The sequence below is a fragment of the Gopherus flavomarginatus genome, chromosome 8 (assembly GCF_025201925.1).
Source record: "Gopherus flavomarginatus isolate rGopFla2 chromosome 8, rGopFla2.mat.asm, whole genome shotgun sequence".
NCBI classification, from domain to species: domain Eukaryota; kingdom Metazoa; phylum Chordata; order Testudines; family Testudinidae; genus Gopherus; species Gopherus flavomarginatus.
In genome coordinates this window covers 69,022,738-69,034,969 of record NC_066624.1, presented here as the reverse complement: position 1 = coordinate 69,034,969, position 12,232 = coordinate 69,022,738, and the positions used below count along the sequence as shown (strand labels likewise).

General features: G+C 39.9%; 1 protein-coding gene across 3 annotated transcripts in view; it reads right to left on the bottom strand.

The window, feature by feature from the left end:
* Nucleotides 1-3,522: 3,522 nt before the first annotated feature.
* Nucleotides 3,523-12,232, bottom strand: part of KLHL24 (kelch like family member 24) — a 50,852-nt gene continuing 42,142 nt past the window's right edge. For all 3 annotated transcript variants that reach the window (XM_050964059.1, XM_050964058.1, XM_050964060.1), the window contains exon 7: nucleotides 3,523-10,567. In XM_050964059.1, the coding sequence (XP_050820016.1) occupies nucleotides 10,367-10,567 (201 nt within the window). In that variant the 3' untranslated portion in view covers nucleotides 3,523-10,366. The remainder of the gene's footprint in view (nucleotides 10,568-12,232) is intronic.

Below are 12,232 nucleotides of genomic sequence, written 5' to 3'. Positions count from 1 at the left end.
TTACTGTTTATAGTATTTCACAATATACTAAATGAGAACTTGAATTGTCAAAATATCAGCAAGATTAATTTTGCGGTGTCCTCTTTCTTTCTTTCTTTCACTTATGGCCAGATTCAGATACCAATAATCGTGTCAAACAGTACCTTGCTCCACAAATACTCCCATTGACTCTGGAGTAAACTGTTACCCAACAGCATTAAAGGTATGAGAACTGGACCCTTATTTTCTAATTTGCAATGGGGATAGCAAAGACTCTGCTGTATTATATGATATTTAGGGCCAGATCCTGCAAACCCTGTGATCTCTACTTGGCTTCAGTACCAACAGTCAGGCAAAAAATGTTTTCAGGTTCTGCCCCTCAGGCCCTGATCCCACAATTATATCTGTGATTAGTGTCAATCAAGGACAATGGAACAACTCAAATGAACAAATGTTCCCAAGACAAGTTTTTTAGTTTATACCCTTTTCCTCAATAACGTTATGAATATGTTTTAGTTTGGTTTTATCTTCTTTCTGTTCTCTGCTTAAAGGAAAAGGAGGTGGAAACATGTGGAGCTGTTGAAATGATTAATACTGTGAGCCTGCTGTTTTCAAGATTTAATGTGTTCTAAGAACAATTCCCAGATACCTACAAAAGTATTTATTTTCATTGCTTTGTAAACAGCAGGCTGCTCTTTTGTTACCCGGGGTTCTTTCAACCTAAAGCTCTTGGTAACTTTACTCTGTGCAAGGAGGTGTCAGGAAATAAATCAGGGGAGACACGGCCGTCCGACCAATAGATGGCTGGCACAAACAGGACAACACAAGAGTGCTTTCACTTAAAGCTAAATTTTACTTAGTCTCAAGCACTTACACACGTTGGCAACAAGTTAGTAAAACACCCCCAACCCTTGATAATTACCAAACCTGAGTGTGGCTCTCGAGTCAGCGGCAGGCTTCCGGTGGCCAAATCTTCCGTCTGCTGGTAGGGACTGCAAGATGTATCCAGAGGGAGAGTCCAAAGTGTCCCCAAATGAGTCCAACTATCTCAAGCTTTATCCCTTTATTTATACATTAGTAATAGAATGATATATCCCTTAAAGAAACCTTGTCAAGTAAAAGCAGCAAAGAATCCTGTGGCACCTTATAGACTAACAGATGTTTTGGAGCATGAGCTTTCGTGGGTGAATCTGAGGAAGTGGGTATTCACCCACGAAAGCTCATGCTCCAAAATGTCTGTTAGTCTATAAGGTGCCACAGGATTCTTTGCTGCTTTTACAGATCCAGACTAACACGGCTACCCCTCTGATACTTGTCAAGTAAGCAGTTTCAAGCAAGAGGTTCTTTCTGACTATTGATTAACCAGGTGTGGGTTTTCCAGAGTCTGCAGTTCTGAGACCCCAATAAACATTCCTACTTTTTTTAACATGCATGTATCAACAACTTCAACAGGAGTCTTATCAGGAAGGACACGGGGTCAAGCTGCCCTCTCCATGGCACCCTAAACCCCCTCCCCTCCTGCCTTGGTCAAGCTGAGTTTGCTGAACGATCAATTTACAGCTTGCTGACTAGGTTGCTTTTTAACAATAAGCCATAGTGGTTTTAGGCACTTTACTGGTTTGCCAAAGTCTCCTCGTACACTTTCATGTGAGATTACTTCTGTCAGTGCGGAGATCACTCATTTTCTGAGAGTTTTAATTCATTTTTTAATGTCTGGGTAAGATTAATTTGGTTCTCACAAATGATACTGGAAACACTCTGGCCCCATTGTGAAACACTGAGGCGGCAAGTACATTGCTGGCACGACAAACTTGATGGTTCCCATTACAAAACATTTATTTAAAAATGCTATATACCTGATGGGTAAAATACTTAGTCTCACACATAACTAGCGGGCCTGATTCAGCTCCACAGAAACAAATGGGAATACTTAAATTTTCTGATGTAAGTTTGAATCAGGCCCTTCATCTTGTCAAGGTGTCACCCCCACTCTGAACTTTGGGGTACAGATGTGGGGACCTGCATGAGATAACCCCTAAGCTTATTTACTAGCTTAGATCTAGTAGCTGCCACCACCAAATAGTTTAAACAAATGTTTATGGGAGAGTCATTTGGAAACTCTGCCTTCCCCCCAAATATTTCTCCAGTCTTTATCCTACTTTTCCTGGCAGGATTGAGACTGATTCACCTCCCACCAAATCCTGGTGAGCCCAGATCCAAAAAACCCTTGGATCTTAAGACAAGGAAAAATCAATCAGGTTCTTAAGAGAAGACTTTTAATTAAAAGGGAAAGGGTGAAAGGACTACCTCTGTGAGATTAGCATGCAAGCTACTCTCACAGACAACAGATTCAAAACACAGAGGATTTCCCTCTGGGGAAAACCTTAGTTACACAAAGAAATCCAATTTGATTCTCCCTCTATGCAAAAAAGTCACAAAAGAAAATAAACGTAATCTAATACATTCCTTCTCTAAATACTATTTTTAAAAAATGTTAGATGGCTGATTCCTGGATCCTTCACACCGGCACAAACTTTTCTGAACAGACCAAAGACTGATTTCCCACCTCTCTCTTTGAAAACATCTGGTCTGCACATTGGTTCCTCTGGTCAGGTGTCAGCTAGGCTATGTGAACTTCTTAACCCTTTACAGGTAAAAGAGGAATTAACCCTTAACTGTCTGTTTATGACACATCTGCTCTTGGGTAAGAGCAGCACCAGCATTTAAATTACTCCCATTGCAATATAAATGGTGTCTATTATCAATTCTGCAATAATTGACTTTATTAGCTTTAGATATATCTTGAACTATACTGAGAATCGGGTCCCAAGCAGTGATGGAATAGTATCTTTGGAAGTACAAGCACTGTACATCCACCTCTTGAAATATATTAAATAAGGGAGGGGAAGGTGATGGCTGCTTGGGTCTCAATGGAGCCCAGTAATCTTTAAAAATTGTGTTTAGACAAACATCTCATGTTTTTATTTTTCATAGTTTTTCTACCTTCGTTCAACTTTAGTAATATAATCTGCTTTCTCCTTGATCTTGAAATCAGCATTCTTAAGGCAACATTTTCCATTTGTGGATGCCCACACTGGAGACATCTTAGTCTGAAACAAACCTATAAGAAGTTTGCAATAAGATGTTAAGGGGTTGGCTACAGATCTCCTCTTACTCACATAGACACAGGGAGTGAGCTGCATTTGCACCATGGACTCTGAGGGGATGGGGTCTGTGCTGCATTGAGTGTTCTGTGCTCCTGTGCTCCTTCCCTTTGTGTGTGTGTGTGGTCTTAGGCTGCATTAAGTGTTCTGTGCTCCTTCCCTTTTACAGAGAGTGCGTATGTGCACACGTGCACATTGCAGGGAAAGCCATCCTGCCAGAGACACAGAGAGGAGGAGGATTCAGAGGTGCGGGGAACACACCATCAAACTAAACAATCTGGGAAAAACTCTGCAAGGGGGATCTGCAGTTTCCTCTCTCCCCAACCAAGCCTCCATCTGTGGATTCTTCCATGGGCTAAGCACAACACACAAAGCAATATTCAAAAGACAAATGTTTATTAGATACACTGAACTTAATTTTTAAAAAAAAGAATTATGCAAGAAATACATTTAAATATAACAAGTACATAACGTTATTGAAATTCTGTGCTACATTACAAAAAGGCATCTTTTTCCACTGCCAACATAAAGTGAAGATCTCTAAAATTGGCTTTGTGCAAGGTAATATTCAACTGATTCTGGTACATGTTAAGTGGTTTGCACTTTTGTTCAGATCTGATTTGTGCTGTACCAATTTGTTCCTGAAAATGACATTAGCTCCTGGTGGAACAAAATGTTTTAATGTTCTGTACAAAAGGAAACTGGCCAACACCTCCAAACAAAACCCAACAACAACAATGAACTGCTTCCAAAAAGGAAAACACAAAACATAACCCCAAGTGTGGAAAGAATATCTGTTGTTTAGTGGGTGTATTCTCTTTCGCTGGAGAGGTAACGCCTATTAATATGACTCAAAGTTATTATGTGGATGTGCACTGAAAGGAGAAGACACTTGTGTCATGTGCTCACTCATATGAAATGAATACCAATACATTGTATTCAAGTCTCTTAGTCTCACTTATTGCCAGGTTGCATTATACAGTTGCTTCATATTACATACTTCGAAGTGGGAGGGGGAGGGAAGGGGGCGGAGCGGGAAATGTGTTGTCCTAAACAAGATATTTCTTACAGAAATTTCAGCCAAGTCCTGAACTAAGTTACTAACAAAAAATGCACTGTACACTTTAAGGACAGTTGGCTAAAAACAGCAACATTACTCTCCTTTGTCACAGTGGGAGTTGTGGAAACAGAAAATAGAGAATGGAAAACGCACACTATTACATCCCCCCAACAATTAAATCCCCCATCACTTTAAAAAAAACCCAAAATGTACATATTCTGCATAAATTGATTTAATTGTGCTTTAAATTAATGAATGTAAAGATTACTGTCATTGACAAGGACATTACTGTTCTGGGCAGTAAAACTGACCTTCACAAAATATTCGGGAGGAACAATACAAGCTCATACTGAAAGTAGATGAAATATTAGTGAGTTCAAGGCACACATATTTTGGCAACTTTCAACACATTCTTTTCTTTGGAACCAGTGGTACAAAAGAAGCTGCAATTACACATCTGCCATCATCACTTAAGTACAGCTACCTACATGCAGCACAGAGTGGCTTTACCTATTTATCATTTTTGTAAAAGATCATCATAAGCACTATCACAAAATGATCAGAAAATCTAATCACACACACATAATACATACACACAAATAATTAAAAATATTGACTGAACATTATGATATGATAAAGAGGAGAATTTCCTGTAAATAAAACTCTCAGGCAATGTTATCTATGGATACACACTACTAAGTTACCTGGACTCTTGTACATAACATCAGTTATGAAAAACTGCTGCCATGTGTTGTCAGTGCCTTGAGAACTCGTGACTGACAGATCTGGCCTGGAGGGACAGTGGAAGGCTGGCTTCTATTTTTGCAATAGTATTGATTGAATTGAGACATTCAGAAAAAGCTAAGATTGCAGTGGATTTTTACTGAGGCTACCTGAAGGCTAGACTATGTAAAAACAACAACAACAACAAACTTGTATGCAAGATATGTGAATATAATTATTTGGCTCCATGCCAGATACCATACTTCTACCTGAAATTATACCTTGCCTAACAGATTCTCTTTCAGTACTTAGGACAGAGACTTTTTAATCAGATACACTAACAAATTTAATTTGTACCTTCTCATATGCAAAAGAATAAGTTCAAATGAAAACATCTGCCTTGCTTCTGAGTGACAAAGGGTATGTCCACACTACCTGCCGGATCAGTGGGTAGCAATCAATCTATCGGGGATCGATTTATCGCGTCTCGTCTAGACTCGATAAATTAATCCCCGAAGGTGCTCCCCGTCAACTCCAGAACTCCATCAGGGCAAGAGGCGGAAGCAGAGTCGATGGGTGAGCCGTGGCCATAGATCCCACACTGTGAGGACGGGAGGTAGGTAAGTCGAAATAAGATACATCAACTTCAGCTACGCTATTCTCATAGCTGAAGTTGCGTATCTTACATCAACCCCCACCCCCACAACCCAGTGTAGACCAGACCAAAGTCGAGCAAGTTTTAAAATTTGCTTGAATTGGTGATTGCCTCCTTCAACTGTAAAGAAAACGTCGTCCAAATAGAGCAAGTAAGAAAACTGAATCCTCCTGAGCTTCATCACTAGAAGGACCACAAGCATATCAACATGTGCATCTTTTTCTCTAAAGCTGAAGACAACGAGTTGCCACACATGATGTTGTTTTGTTAAATGAGTCAATATCTGAGATCATGAACTGTAAGAGTGTCTAGAAAGTCCTGGTTACAGCAACCTCAACTATCAAATGAATGCACTGGAATTTATCTGTTACCTCTCCCACCCATCTATTCAGATTCTTTCTATAAATTTTCTTCTGAACTGGAATGAGAATTAGTTTATAACTCCATCACCTCCCCTTTATGGTAGGGAACAATGAAGGTCCAGTGCAGTATCAACACATTGTGGAGGAGGAGAAGAATCTTAAATAGTAAGGAATTGATTATTTCTCATCTTGTGTCCTGGCACCTTATCAATTTAAACAGGATAACCTGACTAATCACACAAGATAAGGCAGTGAACTCAGTCTGTCTTCTAGAGAATAGCTAACAATCACCAGTGTCTCCTGCTTTAAAGCGCAGATGTCCAAAGTTTCCTCTTTGAACTTCTCCTCTGTGAAGATGAACACTTCCTTTTCCTCCATCATCAGCCTTTTCCTGAAGCTTACAGAGTGCTGAAAATCCTATAAAAATTCTGGCTGAATTAATATAGGAGGAGTCCATATCAACATCTCCTGAATTAAAGGTATCTGTGCACCATGGAGTAAGAATATCAAAACAATTTTTAATGCTGCTGTATTAGTGCATGAGGCAAAAATCAGTAATATGTTGAACTTCCACTGTTATGAGAGAAAACACAGTGCTTAATCCTTGGATCATATAGGATGCACACACTGCAAGATGAACTATCCAATGGTACATATGGAAGAGGTCCCACAAGTTCAGCCTACTCTGAAGGCATACGGGGTATGAGCGAACTGACCAGAAAATGAGCAACTACTAGACTCTAGGAAATGCAACGTGCTGGTGATTATAAAACTGATGTCATGCATGCTGTGTTTAAAAGCAAAAGGTTGTAGACCTCTCTAGAATGCACTACTTAAATTAAATCAAGTTGCAATTAAGTACCAATGTTCTTTTCAGTCAATGCCAAGATTCCGAAAAGTGGAGTGACAAAGCTCATGAACATCAAAACTCAGAAGGAAAACTTTTAATCTAGCTTCTTTTAAAGCTATGAGATTTAAGGAAATTACTTTTCTCTGTTGGCCAAACATTAAATAAACACTTAACAGTGAGTTTTTAAATGGGTGGAACAGCTAGAAAAGATTTTGCCCTGTTTCCCAAACATAGCTATTTTGAAATTATATCCTTGAGAAGATCTCATTCCCTGGGAGCTAGCACAAGTTGTGACTTTTCATCATGAAGATCTTTTGATTAGACTGAAAGGTACTTCCGTATTTTCTCTCAAGGAATGCAAGTAGATTTTTTTTTTGTCCATCAGGGCACGTAAGATCCAATTAAATGGGTTTGAATGATGGTGAATCTTTGAATCCATCTGTCCCTAACTGAAACGTCTTGGAGAACAAGTGACCCAAGAAAGTGGCTCCATATATAATAGATCCCTCTAGACCATGTTAGATTTTCAATAACAAGTAGTTTTCTTTTACATTTTAAAAATTATTACTTTGACAGAATGGGTGATAACGTCAACTATATATGTACTGAGTCAAAAATATTAAATATTGACTGTTCACTTAAAAAGGAATTACTGCATAAATTACTTCTGCTATTTTAGCTATACTCAACACATTACCTCTTCCATTACTGGTACAGGGTCTAAAAAGCTGCATGCAAAAAAGTTTCTTCTACATCTAAATGTCTGTATTTACTGGTATAGTAAACAGCTACTTTCAAAATTAGTATGTAACAGTAATAAGATACATGTAAACAGTTAACATAGAAAAGACAACATTCTAGACTATAAACTGAATCTTCAGACACAAGGAAAGCAATGTGTTTGTATTTACAGAGTCTTATGAACACAAATAAAAAGTAATCACCACACAAATAACATTATAATATATCTACTAAATAAAAAACAGTTCAGAACAGATTACTATAACAATCAACAGTCAGTATCTTAATACAAAAAGGAAGGAAGTTGGGGGAAATGGAAATCTATCTTAATATCTTATTTCTAATCAGGTGTTCCTTCCATAATTATGTTTTCACTTACAATGATGGCACAAACTATTTACCATGTTACTACAAAACAGTTACTGTGTAACTACCATTGCTGTCAATGGACCTTATTCACAGGTGCTGGAATTATATTTTCAAAGACTGGCTTGGTGAACAGGGACCCAAGGAATCCAGAAAACGATTAATTTATCTGATTCACTTTTCTTACACTACTCCATTTCTTCCAATTTAGGTCCACCTGAGTGTATACCACTCAGGGACTGCTTCACTAGTTACCTCTGTATCTGCATACGTTCCTGAGGTTACAAATGAAATGGCACAATGCACAGTTAATGCTCAGTGTTCCTTTATAATATCACCAGTAACTCAGTACTGAAAATGATGATTCTCTAAATGAGTCATTTCCATGCCAAGAGCCAAAATACCTATTTCATGGGAAAACTTGTGGGAAGGAGATGGAGAAGAAATTCCAAGGAGAACAGATTATGCTCCGGACATGTGGTTTGTTCCTATTTCCTACAGACTGAACAAAGAGTTCAGAACCCATAAATCTCCTGGGTCTGCTAGAGATTAGGGTTGTCCTTGAAGAGGCCCTTTGCATTCATCTGCTCCAGTACTGTCTGCTTTCCTGGCTGGCTGCTATCCTCAGAATTCCTCATAAAGGGAGTTCAAAGGGAATGGTGTCCCTAGTCTCCGTTTGTCAGAGGGTGGAGATGGATGGCAGGAAAGAGATCACTTGATCATTGCCTGTTAGGTTCACTCCCTCTGGGGCACCTGGCATTGGCCAGTGTCGGCAGACAGGATGCTGGGCTGGATGGACCCTTGTTCTGATCCAGTATGGCCATTCTTATGTTCTTAAAGTAAGGAGAGGCTTCATGGGGATAGAGGATATGGTGTCACTCTCTGCCTTCTGATGGGAAATTGGTGCAAGGAGCGAGCGTCCCTTCCACATGCAAACTCCAAAGCACTATGTCCAGTTTCATGAATTTGTGCCCCAACTATACAAACATATAGTTCTGTTATAGAGATCTAAGCAGGAATGGGAGGAATATCTTCAGCAAGATTTTCAGTTTCATTGAAAAGCAATGGGCCAAAATTTCAGAGGATACTTTGGAAGTCTCTAAGCCTTCAAAACTAAACAAGTTAAAATATACCCCTCACACAGTCACATGGTTAAATGGACGGGTCCCTGGGTAGTGTTCTGGTGATGTGGGGAAATTTTCAGGTCCACACGTGCCCCCTATAGGCTTTATGGGAGCTCAATAGCACTGGAAAAGGTGATTGTCTGAAATCGGTAGAAACAGAGTTGGCAGATATCCTGGAACTTCGCATAACGAGGTACCACAAAGATCAATTTATAAAACAGCAGAGTTAGGCCTGTAGTTCCTAGCTCTTTCTATCAACACAGAGTTTACACCGTGGAATTCATGAAGTTAGAATATCCCCTTGACTAGGGGTCTATTCATGCAGTAGAATGATGAAAGGTACCTTGCAGTTAGCAAAGAATGATACCAGGAACTAGCAGACTTCAGCTTTACAACTCAAGGAGGTCAGAACTGGGATACAAAACTGCTTCACAGAAGTGTGCCTATGCTGCAAGGGTCATTATTTTTCCATATGCATGTAGTCCAGTATTTGCACGACTTATAATAAATTATTAGCAACACTAAGGTCTGTTACTATGAAAACAATAGTTACTGCAACTTTTTGCAGTAGCTCAGAGAACAACCATGATGCCACTCTATTCCCTATCCATTTACAGATCTATAGTAGTGGGTGATCATGAAAAAAAATCTATTTGGTAAGCCAAGCAATTTTCTGATAAAAGAACATCATTCTGACAAGGTGGGTGAGATAATATTTTCTATTGGACCAACTTCTTCTGGCGAGAGAGACAAGCTTTTGAACTTACACAGAACTCTTCTTCAGCTCTATATAATCTCAAAAGCTTGTCTCTCTCACCAACAGAAGTTGGCCCAATAAAAGATATTGCGCTCACCCACTCTGTCTCTCTAATATCCTGGGACCAGCATGGCTACAACAACACTGCATCATGCCTGTTGATCAGAATGATATACACTCTTTTAAACCAACACATTTTTTGTAGGTCAATTTGGTAAAATCAACAGACTCTGAAATAACTGAAAAAATAATACAGACATCAGTCCTTAAGATATAGGCACAGCTATTTGTGAAGGCACATTCCCTACACAACATCCTAAATTTTAATTACTGATCACAAAGAAGGGGAAAACTATGTAAATATTAGTTCACCGCTATCAAGCCAGAAATGTCTGAACGGGTCCTGGATATGTTTGTAGATATTTTTTTTTTACCTTTTAATTAACTGAAAACATTTTGTTTTAAAAGGCACATGGATATTTAGTTTCATATGACACTGAAGGAAAAGTCAGTTTCCCATTTTATGAATCTTTGAAATTCTGTCCTGTACCAAGGCACAACATTCTTTCGTAAGATTTCCTTTCTTTACAGTTTAAAGCCTTTTTCATTGTATCTATGAATAGTCACACAGCCATGATACGATACTGGCCTGGGCATGGCTGCTACTCCCGTGATGATGCCTGTTGCAGGATCATAACAAAGAATGGTGTCTGTGGCTTCTCCATTTTCTCGTCTTCCACCAAGGATATAGATTTTGCCATTACACACAGACATGCCACAGTTTTCCTGTTTATCAAATACACAAACAAATACATGACTACTTACAAAACCAAACCCTATTCAAGGTTTGAGAGATAGTACAGCATTTTGATTACCAAAAGGAGATAGCTTAGTGCTATATTATTTCCTTCTGGTGCTGCCCACTGGAGAAAGCAGGATACTGCTCCTCTGGTCAACCCGGGGAAGTAGCTGCATAAGATAATCCTGAAGACTTGGGCTATTCAGGCATCAGGCTACGAGGGGTTGAAGCAGCTAAGCATCGCTGATTCAGACTTCTGTACATGAGATATCCAGTGTCTGGGGATAGTACAATTAAGCAGCTAACATAAGAAAACGGTGGAGAATGGAGGGATTGAAAGAAGAGAGAAAAGTGGAAAGACTAAATGTAACAAATGTGGACTGGGAACAGGGAGAGCGGTTAAGGGAACAGAAGTATGTAACAATTAGTGGTTAGAAAAAAGGAAAGGAAGACAGAGCCAGGGATAGAGTAAATAAGAGCCAAAGAAAGGAGATGCTGGGTTCTAGAGGAAAAAAGGGAGGCTAGGAGTTATTTTGTCTTAAAGGCGAGACAGAAAGAGGAGTCAAAGCGAAAACACTATGCAGAAAATGGTAAAAGGAAGAGATGGAAAGTGAGGAGAAGGGCAGAAGCAGATCTCTTTGAGGGCATTTTCCCCTCCATTTTACAGTGTTTCATTAGCAGATTTTCAAAAAACATGGTGAAATTTATTGCTATAGGATGACATACAAATAGTATCCCAAGGGAAAAGGCACACACAGAAATTCTGTTCAGAAGGCTCATTCACACATTGCTGTGACACTGCTCTCTGCTGCTTTTAGTTCTACACAGACCAGTTTCATGCTCTGTTTAAAACATTTTCCTACAACATTTTGTAGTTCTAATCAATTTCAAGGCAACAATACTTTGACTAAACAAAAGGATCCAATTGAATTTAGTATAAATCCATGTTCGGATATGTTAAATTGGGGCAGTGGTTTCCAATAAGAAGACTGCCCATTCTAACATATTGGCCCTCACCTGAAGTGTTACTTTTAGATGTTTCATGGTTTTTTTTTTAAGTGTCTAGACTATAAAGAGTAAGGATATGATTTTGTCATGGAGGTCATGAATTCTGTGACTTTAACAGAACTCCATGACTTCTTTGGTTTCAGCCCCCACCGGAGCAGCAGGGCTGAAGCAGCTATTTGGCCCTGCTGCAGGCACAGCACCAGGGCTGGAGCAGCGGCCAGGGGGGACTTCTGGGCTGGAGCAGTCACAGGGGCTGGAGCAGTGGCTGGGTGTGAAACAGAGGCCAGGACTGGGTTCTGGGCTGGAGCAATCACCTGGGCTGGAGTAGCAGCTAGGGCTGGAGCAGCCGCCCAGGTTAGAGCAGTGGCCAGGGCTGATTCAGCCCCCAGGGGCTGAAGCAGTGGCAATGGCTGGAGCTGGAGTAGCTGCCGGAGGGCTGGAAAAGCCACCTGGACTAGAGCTGTGGCCAGGGCTGGGTCAGCCTCCAGAGGCCAGAGCAGTGGCCAGGGCTGGGAGCTGTGGCCGGTGTTGGAAAGTCAAGGACAGGTTGTGGGCTTCCGTGACTTTTTGTTTATTGCCCGCGACCTGTCCATGACTTTTACTAAAAATACCCATGACAAAATCTTAACCTTAATAAATGAAAA